Source organism: Protobothrops mucrosquamatus, unplaced genomic scaffold, assembly GCF_001527695.2.
Source record: "Protobothrops mucrosquamatus isolate PMUCROS unplaced genomic scaffold, P.Mucros_1.0 scaffold508, whole genome shotgun sequence".
Taxonomy (NCBI): Eukaryota; Metazoa; Chordata; class Lepidosauria; order Squamata; family Viperidae; genus Protobothrops; species Protobothrops mucrosquamatus.
Window position 1 is genome coordinate 130,858 of NW_015386823.1, and position 18,947 is coordinate 149,804.

General features: G+C 36.7%; 1 protein-coding gene across 1 annotated transcript in view; it reads right to left on the reverse strand.

Moving 5' to 3' along the window:
• The window catches only part of CENPJ (centromere protein J), a 28,192-nt gene extending 9,245 nt beyond the window's left edge, over window positions 1–18,947 (reverse strand). Inside the window, exons 1-9 of the mRNA XM_029284307.1 lie at window positions 18,861–18,947; window positions 13,263–13,685; window positions 12,720–12,843; window positions 11,149–11,433; window positions 10,061–10,199; window positions 7,674–7,779; window positions 5,962–7,495; window positions 4,985–5,117; window positions 3,995–4,160 (exon numbers count right to left, since the gene is read on the reverse strand). Coding sequence (XP_029140140.1) covers window positions 3,995–4,160; window positions 4,985–5,117; window positions 5,962–7,495; window positions 7,674–7,779; window positions 10,061–10,199; window positions 11,149–11,433; window positions 12,720–12,843; window positions 13,263–13,685 — 2,910 coding nt within the window. The 5' untranslated portion in view covers window positions 18,861–18,947. The remainder of the gene's footprint in view (window positions 1–3,994; window positions 4,161–4,984; window positions 5,118–5,961; window positions 7,496–7,673; window positions 7,780–10,060; window positions 10,200–11,148; window positions 11,434–12,719; window positions 12,844–13,262; window positions 13,686–18,860) is intronic.

Sequence of the window (18,947 nt, forward strand, 5' to 3'; positions counted from 1 at the left end):
TGGGGGCTTCTTTTCTCTTCCAGGCCTCCAAACGGAACTTTTCCATAATTTTGATTTCTTCTCGCAGTTGTGTATTCTCCTTCGTTAAGGCTTCAATCTGATCCCTCAGACGAGTATGAGTTGCTGACCATTTTGTTTCTCTCTTTTTTACATCTTCCTGCAATGTTGCTATTTGTTGCTTCAAAGCCTTAAGAAAAAAACAGACAGATGAACATCTTTCCACATATTAGATATTAGAATTACATTTATTCAGTTCAGATACGAATAATGTACTTTTCCCCAAAAGACTCGCTTTTATATTTTTGTACTCACTTTTAATTAACCTGTGTTCCTCACTTTTAACACATAATTGGATTCCCCCTTCCACAGATTGTGAGAATGAAGAGGTAAACTTGCAGAAAGGATATATCAGGAGGGCCTCACAGCAAGGCCTATTGGACTTGACGAGCACTCCAACTGGGGAATAAACTGCAAAGCATAATTGTGCAATAGACACAATCACTTCTATAAGCAACAACTGAAGCAATCTTTAAAAAGTGGTAACTTTTACTTTGGTTGCTAAACCACTATCTTCGTGTTCTCCCACAGCAAATGCTGGTGTAGAAACAATTTATAACGCTTCAGTTGTGGTATCAGTGATAAGACAACCAGGGACTGGCATCTGCCAACTTCCTGTTAGCCAGCTGCTGTGAGCAGAGCAACTCAGCTCCATCATCAAGTACTGCCATTTAATTTGTGATGTAGAAGAGACTGGACACTGGTTTCTGCAGGGGTATCTATCTGCATCCTGTCTTCACAAAGTACTATTTATAGACCTGCCTTAATATTCGTGGGTATACCAGTTTTCTGGTATTAAATGGGTTCAAGGATCTTTTTCAAGACCAACAGACCTGTCTTGAAAAAAAAGGGCTACCGTATATACTTGAGTATAAGCCGACTTTTTCAGCACATTTTTTGTGCTGAAAAATGCCCCCCTCGGCTTATACTCGAGTCAGCGTCTCGAGAACTGAGGAAAGTGAGTACCGTAGTTCTTTTTTTTGGGGGGGGGAATCTATGCAATCACTAAAAGTCGACACCGGCTTACTCAAGGTGCATCCAGGGAGGGAGGGAAGTCTCCTGCTCGGCCGCTTGCTTGACTTGCAGCCGATTTCCGGGGAAAGCCTCTTTACAGCAGGCTGCCTTTGGGAAGCGCTGCCTCCTTCCATTCATCTCTTTGCTGCTGGAGAAATTTGCAATTGCCCGTGCGAGAGTGGTTGCTGATTGAGCTAAGGTTGTTGTACTTTTAAAGTTACGGTATTTTTGATACCATATTGTTTTTGTTGACCCCCTTTTCCACTTACAGAGCTAGGTTATTGTTTTTCTTTCAAATAAATAATCATGTAATTTTATTGGTATCTATCTTCATTTTTTACATTTACCAGTAGCTGCCTCATTTCCCACCCTAGGCTTATACTCGAGTCAATATTTTTTCCCAGTTCTTTGTGGTAAAATTAGGTGCCTCAGCTTATATTCGGGTCGGCTTATACTCGAGTATATACGGTAACAACAAATTTACCAGAGATGTGCCGTTGATTTTCCCCTAATTAATGCCTAGTAGGTTTTTACCCACTTTTGCAAACAAGGGATTCAGTCTAGTTAAGCTTTCTACCGCTTCATTATTCTGTTAGATTTCACTAATATTTTAAAAAAAACACAAAATGTATAAGTGATTATTCAGTAAACACAACAAAGAATTTTTACGGGAATTAAAATAAGTTGAACATAATTTAAAAAATGGAAAAAAATAAGACCTATGTAGTATCAATGTAAAAATTAATTCAATGTGTTAAATCTAGAGTCTACAGAAACACACTTCATCTTTTCATTTTTAGAATATAAACATTTCAAAAATGGTAACACATATCTGGAATCCATTCTTTAACATCCAGAAAAATATGTTTCTTGTTTCTTTCAATCTACATAAAATGATTTTTTGCTGAACTGTACTGTTTTATTAAAAAAGATGTTGAGACTCTAGAAAGAGTACAGAGAAGAGCAACAAAGATGATCAGGGGACTGGAGGCTAAAACATATAAGGAACGGTTGCTGGAATTGGATTTGTCTAGTTTAACGAAGAGAAGGACGAGGGGGGACATGATAGCAGTGTTCCAATATCTCAGGGGCTGCCACAAAGAAGAGGGAGTCAAGCTATTTTCCAAAGCACCTGAAGGCAGGACAAGAAGCAACGGATGGAAACTAATCAAGGAGAGAAGCAACCTAGAACTAAGGAGAAACTTCCTGACAGTTAGAACAATTAACCTGTGGAACAACGTGCCTCCAGAAGCAGTGAATGCTCCAACACTGGAAGTTTTTAAGAAGAGACTGGACAGCCATTTGTCTGAAATGGTATAGGGTTTCCTGCCTGAGCAGGAGGTTGGACTAGATGACCTCCAAGGTCCCTTCCAACTTTTTTTTTAATTATTATTATTATTATTAAGGGTGGGACAACACACCATGTGCTCTGGAATACCTCTATGAGGTATGGCTAACTCATCCCAAGTGCTATTGCTTCTTTCTAGCCTTCATCATTAAGTGGGAGCCGGATGAAATTCAGTGCCAATTTCCCCCTTTGGCCCAAGGGAAAGGGACACAAGTAAACTGATGTCTAAATAGCTCTGATGGCAACAGACCCAGGATGAAATGAGAGCTCTCTGGATAGGCCAGGCAAGCTCGTTCCCACTTTACCTCACAGAAGGTCTGTCAGCTGGTCTATATTTTGACACAGGCCTGCCTGTTTTCTAGAAAACTGGTAAACCAATGTGATTGGTTATTATTAATGCCCCTATACCAGCAACTCTTCCTAGGCAACTTGAAACATGCCATCCTTTTAGGTACACATCCACACCAACTAAGCCTCTCCCACCAGTTTGACTAACTAAATCAGTGTTTCTCAACCTTGACAATTTTAAGGCATGTGGACTTCAACTCCCAGAATTCCACAGCCAGCAAAGCTGGCTGTGGAATTCTGGGAGTTGAAGTCCACATGCCTTAAAATTGTCAAGGTTGAGAAACACTGGACTAAATTAAGAAGAAACAGTTCATTATCCCATAACAATGGTTTCACAGCCAAGCTTATTGAATGAGCCAGTTTGGTCTAGTGGTTAAGGCACCAGGAGAGGCCTAGAAAGCAGGAGATTGTGAGTTCAAGTCCTGTCTTAGCCATGAAAGCCACCTAGGTGATCTTGGGCCAATCATTCTCAACCCACTTCACCGGGTTTTTGTTGTAGGGAAAATAGGAGGAGGAAGGTGTGTTAGATATATTTGCTGCCTTGAGTTATTTCTAAAAAAAATATTAAAAAATAAAGGGGGAAATGAATGAACGAATGAACGAGCGAAAGAACGAACGAATGAATAAATAAATAAATAAATGTTTTCTCCTAAAACTTTCACAATTGGAACAGTATAGGAGTGTAACTGAATCTGGTACAAGCCACATTGCCTATTCTTTTCATTAGCAAGCCAGTTGTTTTACAGGAAAAAGGAGAGAACAGAGAAATGAGGGAAATCTCTTCAACTCTTGATGCAGTCTTCTGTTCACCATGGTATAACAAAAATTAATCTCTTTGGTCTTATGGTCATATTTGCTCTTCTTGTGAAAAAATGTCAACTCCCCCCAAATTTATCTGATGCTTTAATTTCTATTGTTGAGTGGAAGCACACATCTATCTGAAAAGAAGTCACTACATAATGCATTCTACTGTACCACAAGTTACTGAAATTAATTATCCAGCTGACACCACTATCAGAATTGGATAGGGTAACTACACAGTGCATATAGGGCACATCTGGTTTTACATTTGAATTTAAGTTAATTTTATAATGGAACATTGGTTATGTTTTATAGAATGAACTCATTAAAAACAATAATCTATATTTTGATATTTTTAGATAATGGGGAGTTTTTCCCATTATTCATTTCCCTCAATTAGGTTGCTTATTTATGTTGCATTCATACCTGAATTTCATCACGTTCTTTTTTATCTGGAATGGCTCTAGCTGCCTGTGCATACTTCTCAAAAACTTTACGTTCTTTCTGCAATTTTCTTGCTTCTTCTTTTTTAAGTTCTTCTATTTGAGCAAGCTGTTGTGTTTTATGGTGTTCGTAGTCAGATTTTTCTTTCCTGAAAGTTTACAGAACAAAAATTACAAAATATTTATCACATAAAAATCAGATATCACAATGTAACTTGGAAACAATGGTCCACATTTTTTTTAAAAACGGGTGTGCACTGAAACTGAACTCTTTCAAAGACTTTTAGAATATCCTTTTCATTAATTTATAATAATAGGCTTGACATATTTTCAAAAATCTGTCCATGGATTGTTGGCTGGAAAAATAAATAAGAAAGAACTTACATTTGTAATTCTCCCTGTTAAATCAGCAATTATTCAAAATAAAAAATCTTGGTCATTGGACACTGTGCTAATGTACAGCCAATTACTTTTTTTGGGAAAAGGCCCTTGTAACATTTGAATATTAAATTCATAAACTAATTATATTACTTTTAAATCTGGGAAAAGTTACATATTTTATGTTAATAGCAGCTCTAATTTTGAGAAATATGGAAACAATGACTGAATTTTGACATACAGTGTTCCAGGACATCAAAGGAAAAAACAGCCCTTCCTGTTAATGTATCTAGGGTAAATAAAGAGACCAAACTCTCTTGTACAAAGGGAGCATAATTAGTTAATCATTAATGATTTTCTCTCTCTCTGCATAGAGACGAAAGAAAGGAAGAAAACACTACAGGGATAAACATCATCTAGATCAGACATGTCAAACTCGCGACGTCACGTGACGTTGCGCAACGTATCGGGTCGGTTTTGCCATTGCCGGCAATGGGGTGGGCGCGGCTTCCACGTGACGCGTCCGGCCCATGGGCCGGCAGTTTGACACCCCTGATCTAGATCATTTAGCTTGTGGAGACAGAACTTAGATTACCTAAGTTTTTCCAGGGCAGTTTCATGCTCTTCTCTAAGTTTTGATAGGGATGCATTTTCAGTCCTGAACCTTTCAATTTCCATTTCCAATTCAACAAGCTTCTCTTTCAAGAGCTGTGAGCGCACACTTTCTCCTAAAAGGGAACAAATTATACAACATTTCAATACGTATCAAATCTCATGTACTCATCTTATTGTAAAATGGGATCAATACCTAGGGTTCTACTGAGGATTCTATAAGGTTAGTGGAGTTTTAAAAAACCATTATTTAAAAACAATACTCTAGTTGTAGCTATTACAGTTACAGAACCATAACATTGGAAAGGTTCTAAGAGGTCATCAAGTCCATGTCCCTACACACTGCAGGACTCACTACCCCATCCTCACTAGATCATTATCCAGCCTCTGAAAACCTCCAGTGAAGGGGAAAAAACATTGCAATGACCTATTCTACTGTTTGAGAGCTATTATAGTTAAGTTTTTCCTAATGTCCAATGTGGATCTACTCCCTTGAAGTTTCATCTCACTACGCTTACCCTCTGAATGTATCCCAACTTTTCTAGTGAAGGTAGTACATTAGAAGTTCTATTATTGAGCAATCTGCTAAAGAAATTACCCTGAAACAATGACCTAAGGGGTCACTGCTTGTCTAGATTTAATTAAAACCATTTATGACGGCCTGCAAAATATGCATCAAATAGATCCCTAAAGCCTCTTTATATCTTACATACAACTGCCGCACAATTTGAAAACCATAATGCTTTATATATGCATTCCATAATTTCTGGCTCTTGGTTATGGTTTAAGAGTGCAGTGAAACTATATGCCGTATAAAAAGAACATGCACATATAGGAAATTCTGTATAAAATGATATAGAGCTAATTCAGTAATTGATTTTTAAAACTTTTATAATCGATTTTTATAATTGATTTTAGGAATTGATTTAATACAGTAATTGATTTTTCTCTCTCCCTTACCACTTGGTTCTTCCTGAGTCATGTTCGATTTGCTCTCATGTCTTGCTTGTGCATCTACCTTCTGTTTAGGTTTTAGGGAAGGAAAGAGTTTTAGCATCAAATCTGATGTAGGAGGCTCAGTTTCCTCATTAACCGTCATATTTTGTTTCAGCAAAGCATCTCCTTTCTTCACCATGGCAATCTTCCTCTTTATTACTTTATCAGGAAAAGGTGTCTTGGAACAATCAGGCGTCAGATGTACTTTAGAAACCATATTGCTACACAGATTGCTATTCTCAAAGTCAGACCATGAGATTTCATCATCAAACTGAAATTTATTTCTGTCGTTACAGAACACACTTGGATATGCAGTGTCTCTATATAGCTCATTAGACTGGCCACCGTCTTTTTCCATTGAATTGGGACTCTTAGCACTCTCTGTGCTCTCCATTGGTTCTTTGCACTCTGAAAATTCAGGACAGCCATTTTGCTTTTTCAAAGTGATCTTATCAGCTCCCTCACTGGCAGGTTTTATGGTAATCTCAAATTCTTCTTCACTTTCAGAAGTCATCTCACTGCTTTCATCAGATTTATCTTCCTCTAATTCAGTGTTTTTAGTATCTTGAAATTCGGTTGAGGAAGAAGTTTGAAGTGTTTCATAGTCAGCTGAACTTCTGTGAACCATGAATGGTTCTGGTACCTGGGAACCATCCTGGTGCCTCTCATGGTTAGATCCTTGGGAAAACCCATTTCTTCCATTTATGTTAGCTGCAGCTGTGACATTTAACACATTAATCTGCTTCTCCTGCAAACTTGATTTAATAGGAGTAGAAGACAGTCTATGCCCTGAGGAAATTTGCTGGCCTTGATCCAAGATCCTTATTATGAGTGAAGAGTTACTGGCGAAAGATACTTCATCAGCAGCCTGCTCTAAAAACAAAAATTCATCCAATTCATTTTTTTCTTTTTCTTTTTCAGCTTCCCAGTTACCCAACTTTTTTTGGAAAGAAAGTTCAAAAGACAACTCTTGGTCTTTTTCACATGGATTTATAAGAAATTCAGTTACTTCTGACAGTGCTTCTTTTCCTGCTGGTAATTTGACATCAATTTCATGCAGCTTGGCAAGTGGCATTACATTTTCTTTATTCTTTTCTTTTTCTCCATTTATTTCTGATCTTAGAGAATTTCTCAGTACTTCTGCTTTCATTTCATTAGAGTTTTGCCTTGTGGATGAAGAAATGCCTTTTCCAGTGCAATTTCTAAGTCCTGTTGTCTTTCGAGCAGAAAAATTCTTTTTTGTTTTAATATTCCGATGTACAGGTTTAGGCACAAAATTGTCAGAAATTTTATTTGAAGAGGCAGTTTTCCGATGAAGCTGCAGTTTGTCTGTTTTAAGTGTATTTTTAATTTCTAAGGGATCAGGCTGAAGAATTGTCTTACTTTCCTTTTGTTTGGCAACTTTATATTTGGCATTAGTATATCTATTTAAGCCTTCACCTCGTTTTAAAAAGGGTTGCTTTGAAACTGATTTCTGGAATGCTGCTTTTTCAACAACCTAAAAAACAAGCAATTTATATATGTGTAAGAAATTCAGTTATTTATATCTGTTAATTTATTACTGTTAAAATAATCTGTTGAGATTCCAGATTTGCTAAAATCTGTACAACATGTACATGAAAAAATTAATTCTCACGTTATGAAATTGGCATATTTTGTATACTGTAACTATTAACCTTGAGATTTGCTTTTTCATTCAACCTCTGTTCCTCCAACCGTATCTGCTCTTCTAGAAATTCTTCAAATGTTTGCTTTCTCTCTTGCAAACAAGTAGCAATAGGCCTGTTTTCAAGAGAATCAAAACATTGTTATAATTGTGTGTATTTTTCTTGTAATTTGTTAATTAAAAGAATTAAAAATTGTTAGATCCTGCAGCACTATAACAGTGTCCTAATGTACCCAATACTCATGAATGAAGGCAAATATACGTGTCCCACGGTAAAGTTGCAGGATTCAATCTGGGTTGGTCACCGGGACCGGAGGTTTAGTCTTCTGAGCTTTCAGACTTATGCTAGAGCCCCTCCTCTCTCTCACCAGAAAGTGAAGTTTCCTAAGGATGGGCTCTAGCAGGAGTCCAAAAGTTTGGAAGACTAAACCTCTGGTCCCAGTGACCAATCTAGATTGGATCCTGTATACAAAGCTATTGCTTGTTTTAGTACATTTTCACCTTTTGCCATTTATATGATACTATTACTTCCCTCTACTATCTACTATTAGTTGCACCTTTTCCTCAGAAATAGATGTCAACACACCAGCTTTGATTGATATACTAACTCTGCTCTTTCCTGTACAAATGCAGCCTAGTTACAATTGTTCATGTGCTGGTCACTTCTTATTTAGATTGCTACCATATGCTTTATGAAGACCTACCTTGTGCCTGATTCAGAGGTTGCAACTGCAAAATGTTGTAGCCAGATTACTGAGTGGAGCACTTCACCATATACTACTTTCTGAAACAATGAGTTACTTACCCAGAGAATCAATTATGATGTACAAGGCCACCATTATTGCTGTTTTGATTGTAAATTGCTTTGAAATGCTGAGGCATAAGAAATAGTATATAATATATATTAAATAATAACTAATAATAATATTTAGTACTTTCTTGCTCTCTTTTTAAAACTTGGTGTTACATTGACTACCTCCTACAATAGGTATCTATTATATTTTCTATTTTAATGAAAAAATGCAAGTGAAGGTTATTCTTGCCTTGATATTTACTCTTCATAGTTTGACATTTCTAAATGGATATAAGGATTCTGGAGTCATCTAGGAAATATTCAAAATAGTAATACTGACCTTTTGAAATCGTATTCAATTTCTCCCCACCATTTTATTGATTAAATTTTAATGAGATTATTCTTCTGAAATTCTTCTTTTTTAAAGTTACGTATATATTCCTGCAGATGTCTACAGAGATTCTCAATCATCTAGGTCACGATTGTCCCAAAGGTGCTTTTCAAAAGGCAACTGGACTTTCCTGTTTTTTTCCCCTGGAAAATGTTTTGCTTCTCATCCAAGAAGCTTTCTCAATTCTGGCTAAATGGTGGGGAATAGAAGGATTTATATTTTTAGCAGTCATCAGCGCAGTGCTCTGAAGGTTGGTTGTTAACTCCCTGAGAGTCGTTGAGGCCATTTGAGGGGTTTATCTGTACCCTCAGAGTCACCTGAATCAGAGTGCAAATGGCGTGGAACCTTCTTGGGGACTGCTAAAAGAATTGTGTTGTAGATAGGAATATCTGAAAAGCTCAGAAGGCTTTTCAATCAACCAACATAGGTGCATACTTTAACCCAGGAATGCATTAAGGCAGAAGCTTGTCCAACTCAAGGATAAAACACCCAGACACCAACTGAGTAATGTGGTATATGTTGTGCAGTGCAGTGAGACATGTGCAGATCTGTACATTGGTGAAACAAAACAACCACTTCACAAATGCAAGGCACGATAGAGGAGAATAAACCCATCAGAACAAGATTCAGCAGTCCATCTGGATCTGAAAGACAAAGGTCACTCTTTTGAAGACAATAAAGTCCACATTCTGGACAGAGGACCACTGGCTTGAAAAAGGGGTCAAGAGGCCATCTATATTAAAACTGAACAGTCCTGTCTCAACAGAAGGGTAGGGATACAACACCCCCTGTCTCCTGTCTAAAACACAGTCCTTTCAGCAGTCCCAAAAAGGTTCCATACCCATTTGCATTCTGAATCAGGTGACCCTGAGGGTACAGATAAACTCCCAAGTGGCCTCAATGATGCTCAAAGAACTAACAAACAACCTTCAGAGTGCTAATGACCAGACGACTGCTAAGGAATGTAAATCCTTCCATTCCCCACCAATCAACCAGAACTGAAGAAGCTTCTTGGATGAGAAGTAAAATGTTTTCAGGAAAAAAAACCAAGAAGGTCCAATTGCCTTTTGAAAAGAACCTTTGGGATTCCTGCAGACTGGAATTTTCTTCCAGGCAAATAATTTTGCTGCTTTTAGTTTCAACTAAAATAAATATAATCAAAATTAGTAAGCTTAATTGCTTTTACATTTTTGTCAGCATTTTACTGTTTTACCTTTCTTCTGCATTAACAGCTTCTGAACACTTCCTTGCAGTCGGATTTTTAGAGACCTCCATGTTCCTTTGATCTTCACAATCACTGTCTCCTTCTATACTTCCTTGCAGACTTTGTTCTGGAGATTGTTTAGTTCTGCCTACAAAAGTAAAGGACATGCCCAGCTACTCCCTGTTGTCTTGTGCAAGCTTTGTCAAGAAAGCAGTGAAGTTGCCCTTCTGGCCAAGATTGTGATTTTCTTCCCTTCTAGCTTTTGTTAAAATTAACTTTATTTTCGTTAGAAAATAAATCTAATCACAGAAACAAGATGAGGAACATATGACTTAGCAATAGATAATAAAATATACATTGAAAAAATATCAGAGTGTAAAAGACAGGATTTAAAATTTAAAACTTTTTAAATCTATTTTAAAAGCTTGAAAAACATATTGAGAGCCAGTTTGGTGTAGCGGTTAAGGCATCAGACTAAAAACCATCTTAGGCACATAGCCAGTTGCATGACCTTGGTCAAACCATTTCTGAAAAACCTTGCCAAGAAAATTGCACAGACTTGTCCAGACAATCCCCAAGAATCGGACATGATCAAATGGGCGGGAGGGAGGAAGAAATCAAGACTCTAAAAATATTTTTTCTATGAACTGGGGTAAACAAAAATAATTTGCATTATTACATTTGAAAAAAACAATAAAAATAAATAACACTCTGAGTAGCTTTAATTGGTTGTTTTAAAAAATGCTCCTCGGGAGCAAATCTGAACACCTCCGAGGCCCCAAGCTCACCATATCTCTCCATCTAGCTCCAACCAATATAGAGAAGGATATGGAAGGTTATGATGAAATTTGGAAATACTCTGAAGTAAGGGAAAGCTTCTTACTTTAGCACTGAACTTCAATGTTAAAACTAGGAAAAAAAATCCATTTTTTGCAGGATCAAGGGAAATACTGGGATCTCCCAGTAAGAGAGAGAAAATCATAATCTCCGATGGTAAACAAATTTCTGTATAATTACATATATATTATGTCAATCATCCTAGGTTGGCCTGTGTTAGACATACATGTATTTTTAGTTAGGATAAAGGTTTGCTTTACCTGAAATAATATTTTGGTCTTCAACTTTCAATTCATTGTTTCCTTTCAAAGAAATGTCTAAAGACTGCTTCTTATAAAAAGGGTCTGCAGAATGATTTTTCTTCAATATTTGATTATTGTTGAAATTTTGTAAAAAATCTCTTTGGTCCACAGGAGAAGAAATATGGGATGTACTGTCCCAATCAGTGTTGCCTCTACTGTGACATAGTGGAAAATAAGGGACAGGAGACAAACAAACCGATCCAGCATTGTTCTGGGTTCCTTCATCTTTGGTTGCAGGAGAGCCTTTCATTTAAACACAAAATGACAGGTACTAAATTGATTTGTGGAAAACTGGAACATTCACCTTTTCTATTCCTTTCTGCATCTGCTATTTATTGTCAAGGAAAGCCTAAAACACTTAATACTTTGTTGAAGTTTTACAGATATATTTTTTGAACTAACTGTATAGTTAAAGAGCTTAGAAGAATTAGCCTGAAAATCTTGGGCTGAGAATTTTTTGCATTTTCATTCATGTGTCTCTTACCCTCATTTTTTAAAAAAATATTTTCAAAAATACAAATATACCATTTTCCTATAGTCAAAACTAATATTGGACCATGTGAATCATATTTATTTTAGAATTCTTGAAACAGCTCAGTCATTGATCGCTTTACAAAGCTTCATAAGTCTCCTGTTTTTACAGCCTTCTTAGTGTTTAAAATGGGTGTCAAATTTTCCACTCCTATTTAAAAAGAAGATCTACAGGTAGTCCTTGACTAATGACTGTCCATGTAAAGTTACAATGGCCTTGGAAAAGGTGACTTATGACCTGTACTTGCACTTACAATTGTTGCACCAACTCTGCGGCCACATGATTGCAATCTGAGTGCTTGCAATTTATGACCAGTTGCACCTTCCTGCTGTCAAGTAATTATCACAATTTGCAATCTTTTTTGCTGATATCTGGCAAAAAGCATTCATTGGGGATGTAGGGTACATTTAACAGCTTTGTGATTCACTTAATGGCATGATTTTCTTAAAAACTGTGGTGATTTGTTTAACGGCCACTGTAAAAATTGTCATAAAATCAGATCCAACTCAATTTACAATCATGACTTACAACAGAAATTCCGCTCCCAATTGTGGACATAAGTCAAGGACTACCTGCACTGTGATTTTATAAGAAGGATATGTTTTAATAACATGAATTCTATGCGTGAAATGTAATCTGAAAATTCTAATTTTCAGAATTTGTTATGTTTAAAACAGGAGGGTCTTAAAAGTAGCAGCCATAAAATGTCTCTCTAATCAAGGTTTTGGAGAAGGGCCAAAGTATGTTTAAGCAATTATATAGTAAAAAGAGAATTATGTCACATATTTATACACTTATGAGGATGTATGAAAAAAAAGAGGTGTCAGCATCCATCTTCGAAAAATCTTTAGCAAGATTCATATTTCTTAATTTAGATTATTACTGATTAGCTAGATAGCAAGAAAAGTAGATTTTACCGGCTATCTCAAAACACTTAAAAGAATATGTAAAATGAATGTCTATTATAGATGTTAAAATTAGGTCATTACTCACTCACCAGTGTGTTCCTGCTGCTCAGCAACCAGGGAAAGTAAGTTTTGTTGCTCTTCCATTAATTTCTGAATTTGCTCCATTTGTTGCCTTCTCAAAAGTTCCTTCTTGTGGTGTTGCAATTCTTTCAGCTTTTTGAGTATAATTAGACAGATTTATTCTTAGACCTTATGCATTAGACTGATTAGCTGATACAGTTAAATGAAACAGTTTTCAGAAGAATAAGAATATACTTTAAAGCATTTCTAGCATTGAAGACTAAGTACAAGTTCCATCTGATTCTTACAATTTGTACATTAGAGTCTGGCATTAAAAGAGGTAAGAAAATAGGTATTTGTTACTGGTTGATAAGTACCACACTGAAATTCAAATGAAAGTATAACATTTCTCCTCAGATCTGGCAACAGTAGAGAAACTATAACAACAGATATAGAAATTGTTTCATGAAAGCTTCCTGGGCAAAAGGATAGAGTTATGTACCTAATTTTCACAAGGAAGAATATTTTTAATTTGTCTAAAAACATACATAGTCATCTTAGTGTTTTTTTACCTGTTCCAGCTTTTGTAAGAGTAATTCAGTGCAGCATCCTTCATCCAGATCATCTAATTGATCAGAATCAGGCTTAGTTTCAATGGAGGTCAACTGAGCTGGGACATCTTTAACCATTAATGTTTGCTCCTTGTTAGAAGCTGAAGTTGAAAAAAGTGTCTTGGAGGGATTCACTTTTTCCTCAAAAGAACTTTTAAAGTCCAGTATTTGCTCTTTGGGCATAGTGTTTTCACTTGGAGAAATGCTACTTGATCTATATACCAAATTAATACCATGATCTGATGAGACACTTTCAGTACTGATTGCTCTGGTGGTTTTCAAACCAGGGACAGTAGGATTTAGTATGACTCCAGCACGGGCAGCATTAGACATCCAGTGCGAAATCAAGTTTTCCTCCCAATTCAGATCTGTGGATGTGGCCATCTGGAAAAGTAAAACAGTCCAATCTTAAATAATCTTATTTCTGGAGAATTTGAGAAATCCAATGTCTCACTTTAGTTCCTGAACAATTTTAAAAAGAAAACAAGAACATAATTCACATATAGTGCTCGACATGATGGCAACTGAGACTGGAATTTCTGTCACTAAATGATAGGGTTGTAAAGCTTAACGGCAATCCTTGTAGTCCCAATTGTCATCCTTCACTGAATCCCTCAGTGGTTAGGAAAGACAATTTCCAGCTAGCTTCCCATAATCAAAGTCAGTGGGAAATCTGGCCGGATGTTACAAGTCCCAGGCCGACAGCCAGACAAATGGCTTCTGCCAGGCAAGGGAGTGAGTGGGGTGAAGCATAGAGCTGTGAGGGAGGGTCAGGGAGGGTGCACAAAAGAGAGAATTCTATCTCTATTTGTATTTACTGAATACCAAGACAGGTACTTTTTTATTCATTTATTTTATTCAGTTTGCAATAGTATTATTTTTCTGTGTTCAGAACACGCATTAAACCCAAAGGTGATATAATGACGTTTGTGTGCAAATTCTTTGTTGTATCAGTATTCAGCAAGAAATTGTGCAACTTATGTTTGGTAATTCTTGAGGTAGGATGGGGTTTTGGTGATTTATCTAAAACCTGCATGTGGATTCAGCATAACCTGCTCCATTACAGAAAGAAAACGAACGAAGCTTACTGAAGGATCTGGATCATTACCACAACTACTAGAGAAAAAAAGACAGGAAAAGACTAGTTGATATAGAGCAATTTTAAATTAAGATGAAGGATGTTATATAAATCCTTATACTGCTAAAGCTGAACTATTTAGAGGATGTTTATTTCCATATAATTGTCTCCATCATAGATATGCTGATTATCAACACACAGTTGTACTTTTTCTGTGTCTGGGCTGATTCTTTCAAACAAATTACAATGCAGTTGAAGCAAGTGTTAATTTATTAGCGTTTAGGAGGAGCTAAAATATATTCATTCACCCAGGTCCTTTTAATGCTTTAGTTTAATTGTTTCATAAGCTGCTTTCAACTGTTAGAGCAGCAGAATAGCTTGAATACAGGCTTTCTGCAAGACCACCTTTCCCTAAAGACATCTACACATCCTACCATCCCGTCAGGGCAGGCATACTCCTAGTCCCTTCCCACAAATATTGTCATCTAATGGAAACTAGAAAGCATGCCAGCAAGGCAGCCCCTGCCTTGCAGAACACCTTGTTCCCCAAAGTTCAGCAGGGCTCCACCCATTCATTCATTTATTAAATTTATTTGCTGCCTAACTCACCAGAGGATTATTCTAGGCCGTTTACAAAAATAAAAATGGAGAAATGAAAAGAAGTGTAAACATAACAGCAATAAAGTAATGGAGCAATAGAATAAACAATGACAAAGAAAAAAACTGGCTTTCCCCCATGCGTTGGGAGAGGATTAGATGATGTTGTGTTAACATGGATTGGCACCAGGTTTTGTTGTTTTAATGTTTTAACTGATTGTGCTTTACAGTTTTAAAAATGATTTTATACATCTTTTAATTTTTGATCGGGAACAAGCCAGAGCTGCCTGAAAGATGAACAGCTATATCAATGTTTTAAACCAGGGGTCCCCAACCTGTGGGCCACGGCCCACTACCAGTTGGTGGCCTATTTGCAACCGGGCCACACAAGTGGCCAGCTGGTGCATGTGCGTGCGCTTGGGGCCTCACTCGAGCGAGCGTCATGGGTGCTCACAGCCCCATTCGCGCAAGCGCTCTTGTCCCCATTCGCGCATCACAGGTGCTCTTGGGCTCACTCGCAAAAGCAACAGGTGTTCGTGCGCGAATACGTGCCTGCCCCTCCCACAAAACTATCCCCTCTTTCCCCCCCTCAGGCCACCAACCTGGAAAGGTTGGGGAACTCTGTTTTAAACAAACAAATAAAATACCCTTCTAGACAGCCCATGAAATGACAGTTTTGCTAGGGTCATCTTTCTCTTGAGTGGATATTTCATTAAGTAGTGATCGAGACAAGAGAAGTTAAGTACCTGGGCCTTCTATTATGGATGCCACAGGGTTAATACATTTGCTCCTCTTATTTTATATCTACAAGAAACCACAGAAAGATCGTTTGCTGACAAAAGTCAGGTATCATTTGTAAACTAATAAGGATTTTCCTATGTGAATGAAAGCAGCCATGTAGTGCCTCCTGGTGGTTGAAAATATCACACAGTAAATACAATACACTGATTTTGTCCCCCCCCCCTCCAAGAAGGAAATGTGGAATTCATGATAAACCCTTTACATAGGGAATGACATAATGTAAGATCCGTATTTTTTTTTCATAGGGAAAGAGGACTTCTATATAATACTTCGGTTAACTACTTCTCTGGGGAACATCATGACTGCAGGCCAAACAAGAGATGCAGTTGTTTTTCCTGATGCCTGGAAGCTACTAGGGTGTGGATAGGGACAAACACTTAGTCTCAAGGCAGAATTACTTTGTGCATGAAAGCCTTCTGAGACCAAAGACCATCTTAATTCTGGACACGCCATTAGCAAAAGTAGATTGTAACCCACAGTTCTTGTTCAAAAACCAGGTACTGTGCAAGGACCTGTACACAGAGCTTTTTTAGATTAGGACACCCTGCTCACTGTCACTCTGATTTGGACTACTGCAATATATTCCACACTGATTGCCCCTGAAGATTAACTTGAAGCTTCAGCTGGTCCAGAAGCAGCAGTCTGGGCAGTTAGGGGTGCCAGTCATTTTGGCCCATTTAACACTATTGTATTAACAGCTACATTAGATGCAATTTGAGGCAAGGATTGTCACCTATAATACTTGACTATTTTCAGAACCACATATTCCCAGCAGCTTTGCTGTATGTTTTAAGATTTGGAAGCTAGAGTTTTTTCTGGGTCCTTACATCTAGAAAAAGTCATTTGTAGGGACTATCAAACAAGGCCTTCTCAGTCACTGTCCTTACCTTTCTTTGGAATTATATCTCCCAGAGGTCAGATTGTTTTCAAAAACTCCATCTGATGTACTATATACAAATAGGAGAACTGTTTGTATTTGAACAGGTTGTTCCCTAGTACTTAGGATAATTAGATATGATTTTTTAAAACTAAGTTTTATTTATATTACTTATGTAAGCTACTCAGAATCATATAAACCAAGAAAAATAAACAAATAAATAGTCATGTACTAACTAAATATTTTTCAGCTTATTCGACCATATTTGATCAGGCTAATTCGGAACTAATTTAGGCCGCTTCTTCTTTTGATAGGAAATACAATTTTATGATAATTAAGTGACCAATGTTTTAAACTCTATTTATGCTTGTGTTTTTTTATTTGGCTACCAAATTTATTTATTTACAATATATTAATGCCACCCAATCTTTCAGTTCTAGATGGATTACAATTTAAAAAATATGAAAAAATCTATAAAACATATACCCAAAATATGAAAATATGACCAATCTCGCATGATAGACAAGTAATCCATATTGCTGTCCTATTGGTGAGATCAGTTACTGTTTTTGCATTTCACAATTACCTTGACAGAATTCAACAGAACCTTGTTCCACCTTCTGATTTAGACAGCTTTCATAAACTAAAAATATTTTCTGTGCTGATTCTGACAATATTTTTATTTATAAATCTCCAAAGTTTGCAGTGTCTTTTCCCCCTTTTTATTATGTTGTTATAAATCTTGTTTATTGTTAGGTATCATTTTAATAGTGATGTTTATATAATTAAAGATAATTAACATTCTACTATTTAGATAGTTTAGAGTATTAAAAAAGAGAAGAAAAAGAATTCTATTAACATTATTTACAGCTTAGGATGTCAATGATACAAGGATAAAATTATTTGCTTTTTTCATCCAAAGTTGAGAATAATAATAATGATGATGATGATGATGATGATGATGATGATGATGATGATGATGATGATGATGATGATGATGGAAGGGACCTTGGAGGTCATGTAGTGCAACCAATAACATTCCAATAACATTGAAAAAACATTACATCAAAGTATTTGTTTTATAATAGATGTTTTGATCTTAAACTAATTACTTAATATTAAAAGTAATATTACTACTGTACTGTTTATTATGCGCCATTAAGTCGTTTTTGACTCCTTAGCAACTAGACATTCGTCATCATGACCTATCCTTAACCTACTCTGTCAAGTCTCTCAATGTTGCATTCATCTACACTGTAACTGAGTCCTTGTTAAAAATTATTAATAATTGTCAACTGTTTTGTGTGTATACACACAGTACATGTTAACGAAAGGAAAAATAAATGGAGCAAATTTAACAAGAATTAAATATCAAACAAGTAGGAAAAAAAGAAAAAGGAAATTTTTAAAAAGAACTATTGGATTTGATTCCATCATTTTTATACTTCTGATCATTTGCATGTTTTAACATAGAAAGATAAAATACAAGTGTCATCCCAAAAGTTTGATATGCACCCAAATAAAGCACAAGCCCTTTAAACTCTGACGTCTCTAAGGACAATGGAGATAATCTTCTCTCCAGATAAGATTATATTCCTCATATATTTGGATGGCACCACTGCAAACGTCCCGAACTGTATCTGACTTAGTCACTTAGTGTAACAGGGATGGTGCCAAAGACGCCAATATGTTCATTTAGGTAACCTTGGGGCCCTTTTGACTAATAATAATAATAATAATAATAATAATAATAATAGTAAAGTTGGAAGGGACCTTGAAGGTCATCTAGTCCAACCTCCTGCTCAGGCAGGAAACCCTATACCATTTCAGACAAATGGCTGTCCAGTCTCTTCTTAAAAACTTCCAGTGTTGGAGCATTCACCGCTTCTGGAGGCAGGTTGTTCCACTGGTTAATTGTTCTAACTGTCAGGAAGTTTCTCCTTAGTTCTAGAATGCTTCTCTCCTTGAATAAGGAGAGAATAATAAAAACTTAATAAAAACTCTTAATCATCTGGTGTGAGAACGCGAGAAGGCAGACAAGAGGCAAATACAACGCGACGGCGGGGCTTATCGCCCAGAGCGGGCCTAAAAGTGGGCTAGAGATCCGATTTCCTCAAATCCTGAACATAAATATATCTTATTTAAGACAGAAAAAGAAAAACAGACTACAACAGCCTCCACATCTTGCCTCTGTCTCCGCACTCACCTCGCTCTACGTCCAACCTCTTTCAGCACAAAGCGCCGACAGTCAGATCCTTTACAGTACAAACCTACCGCCACCTTCGAAGCAATC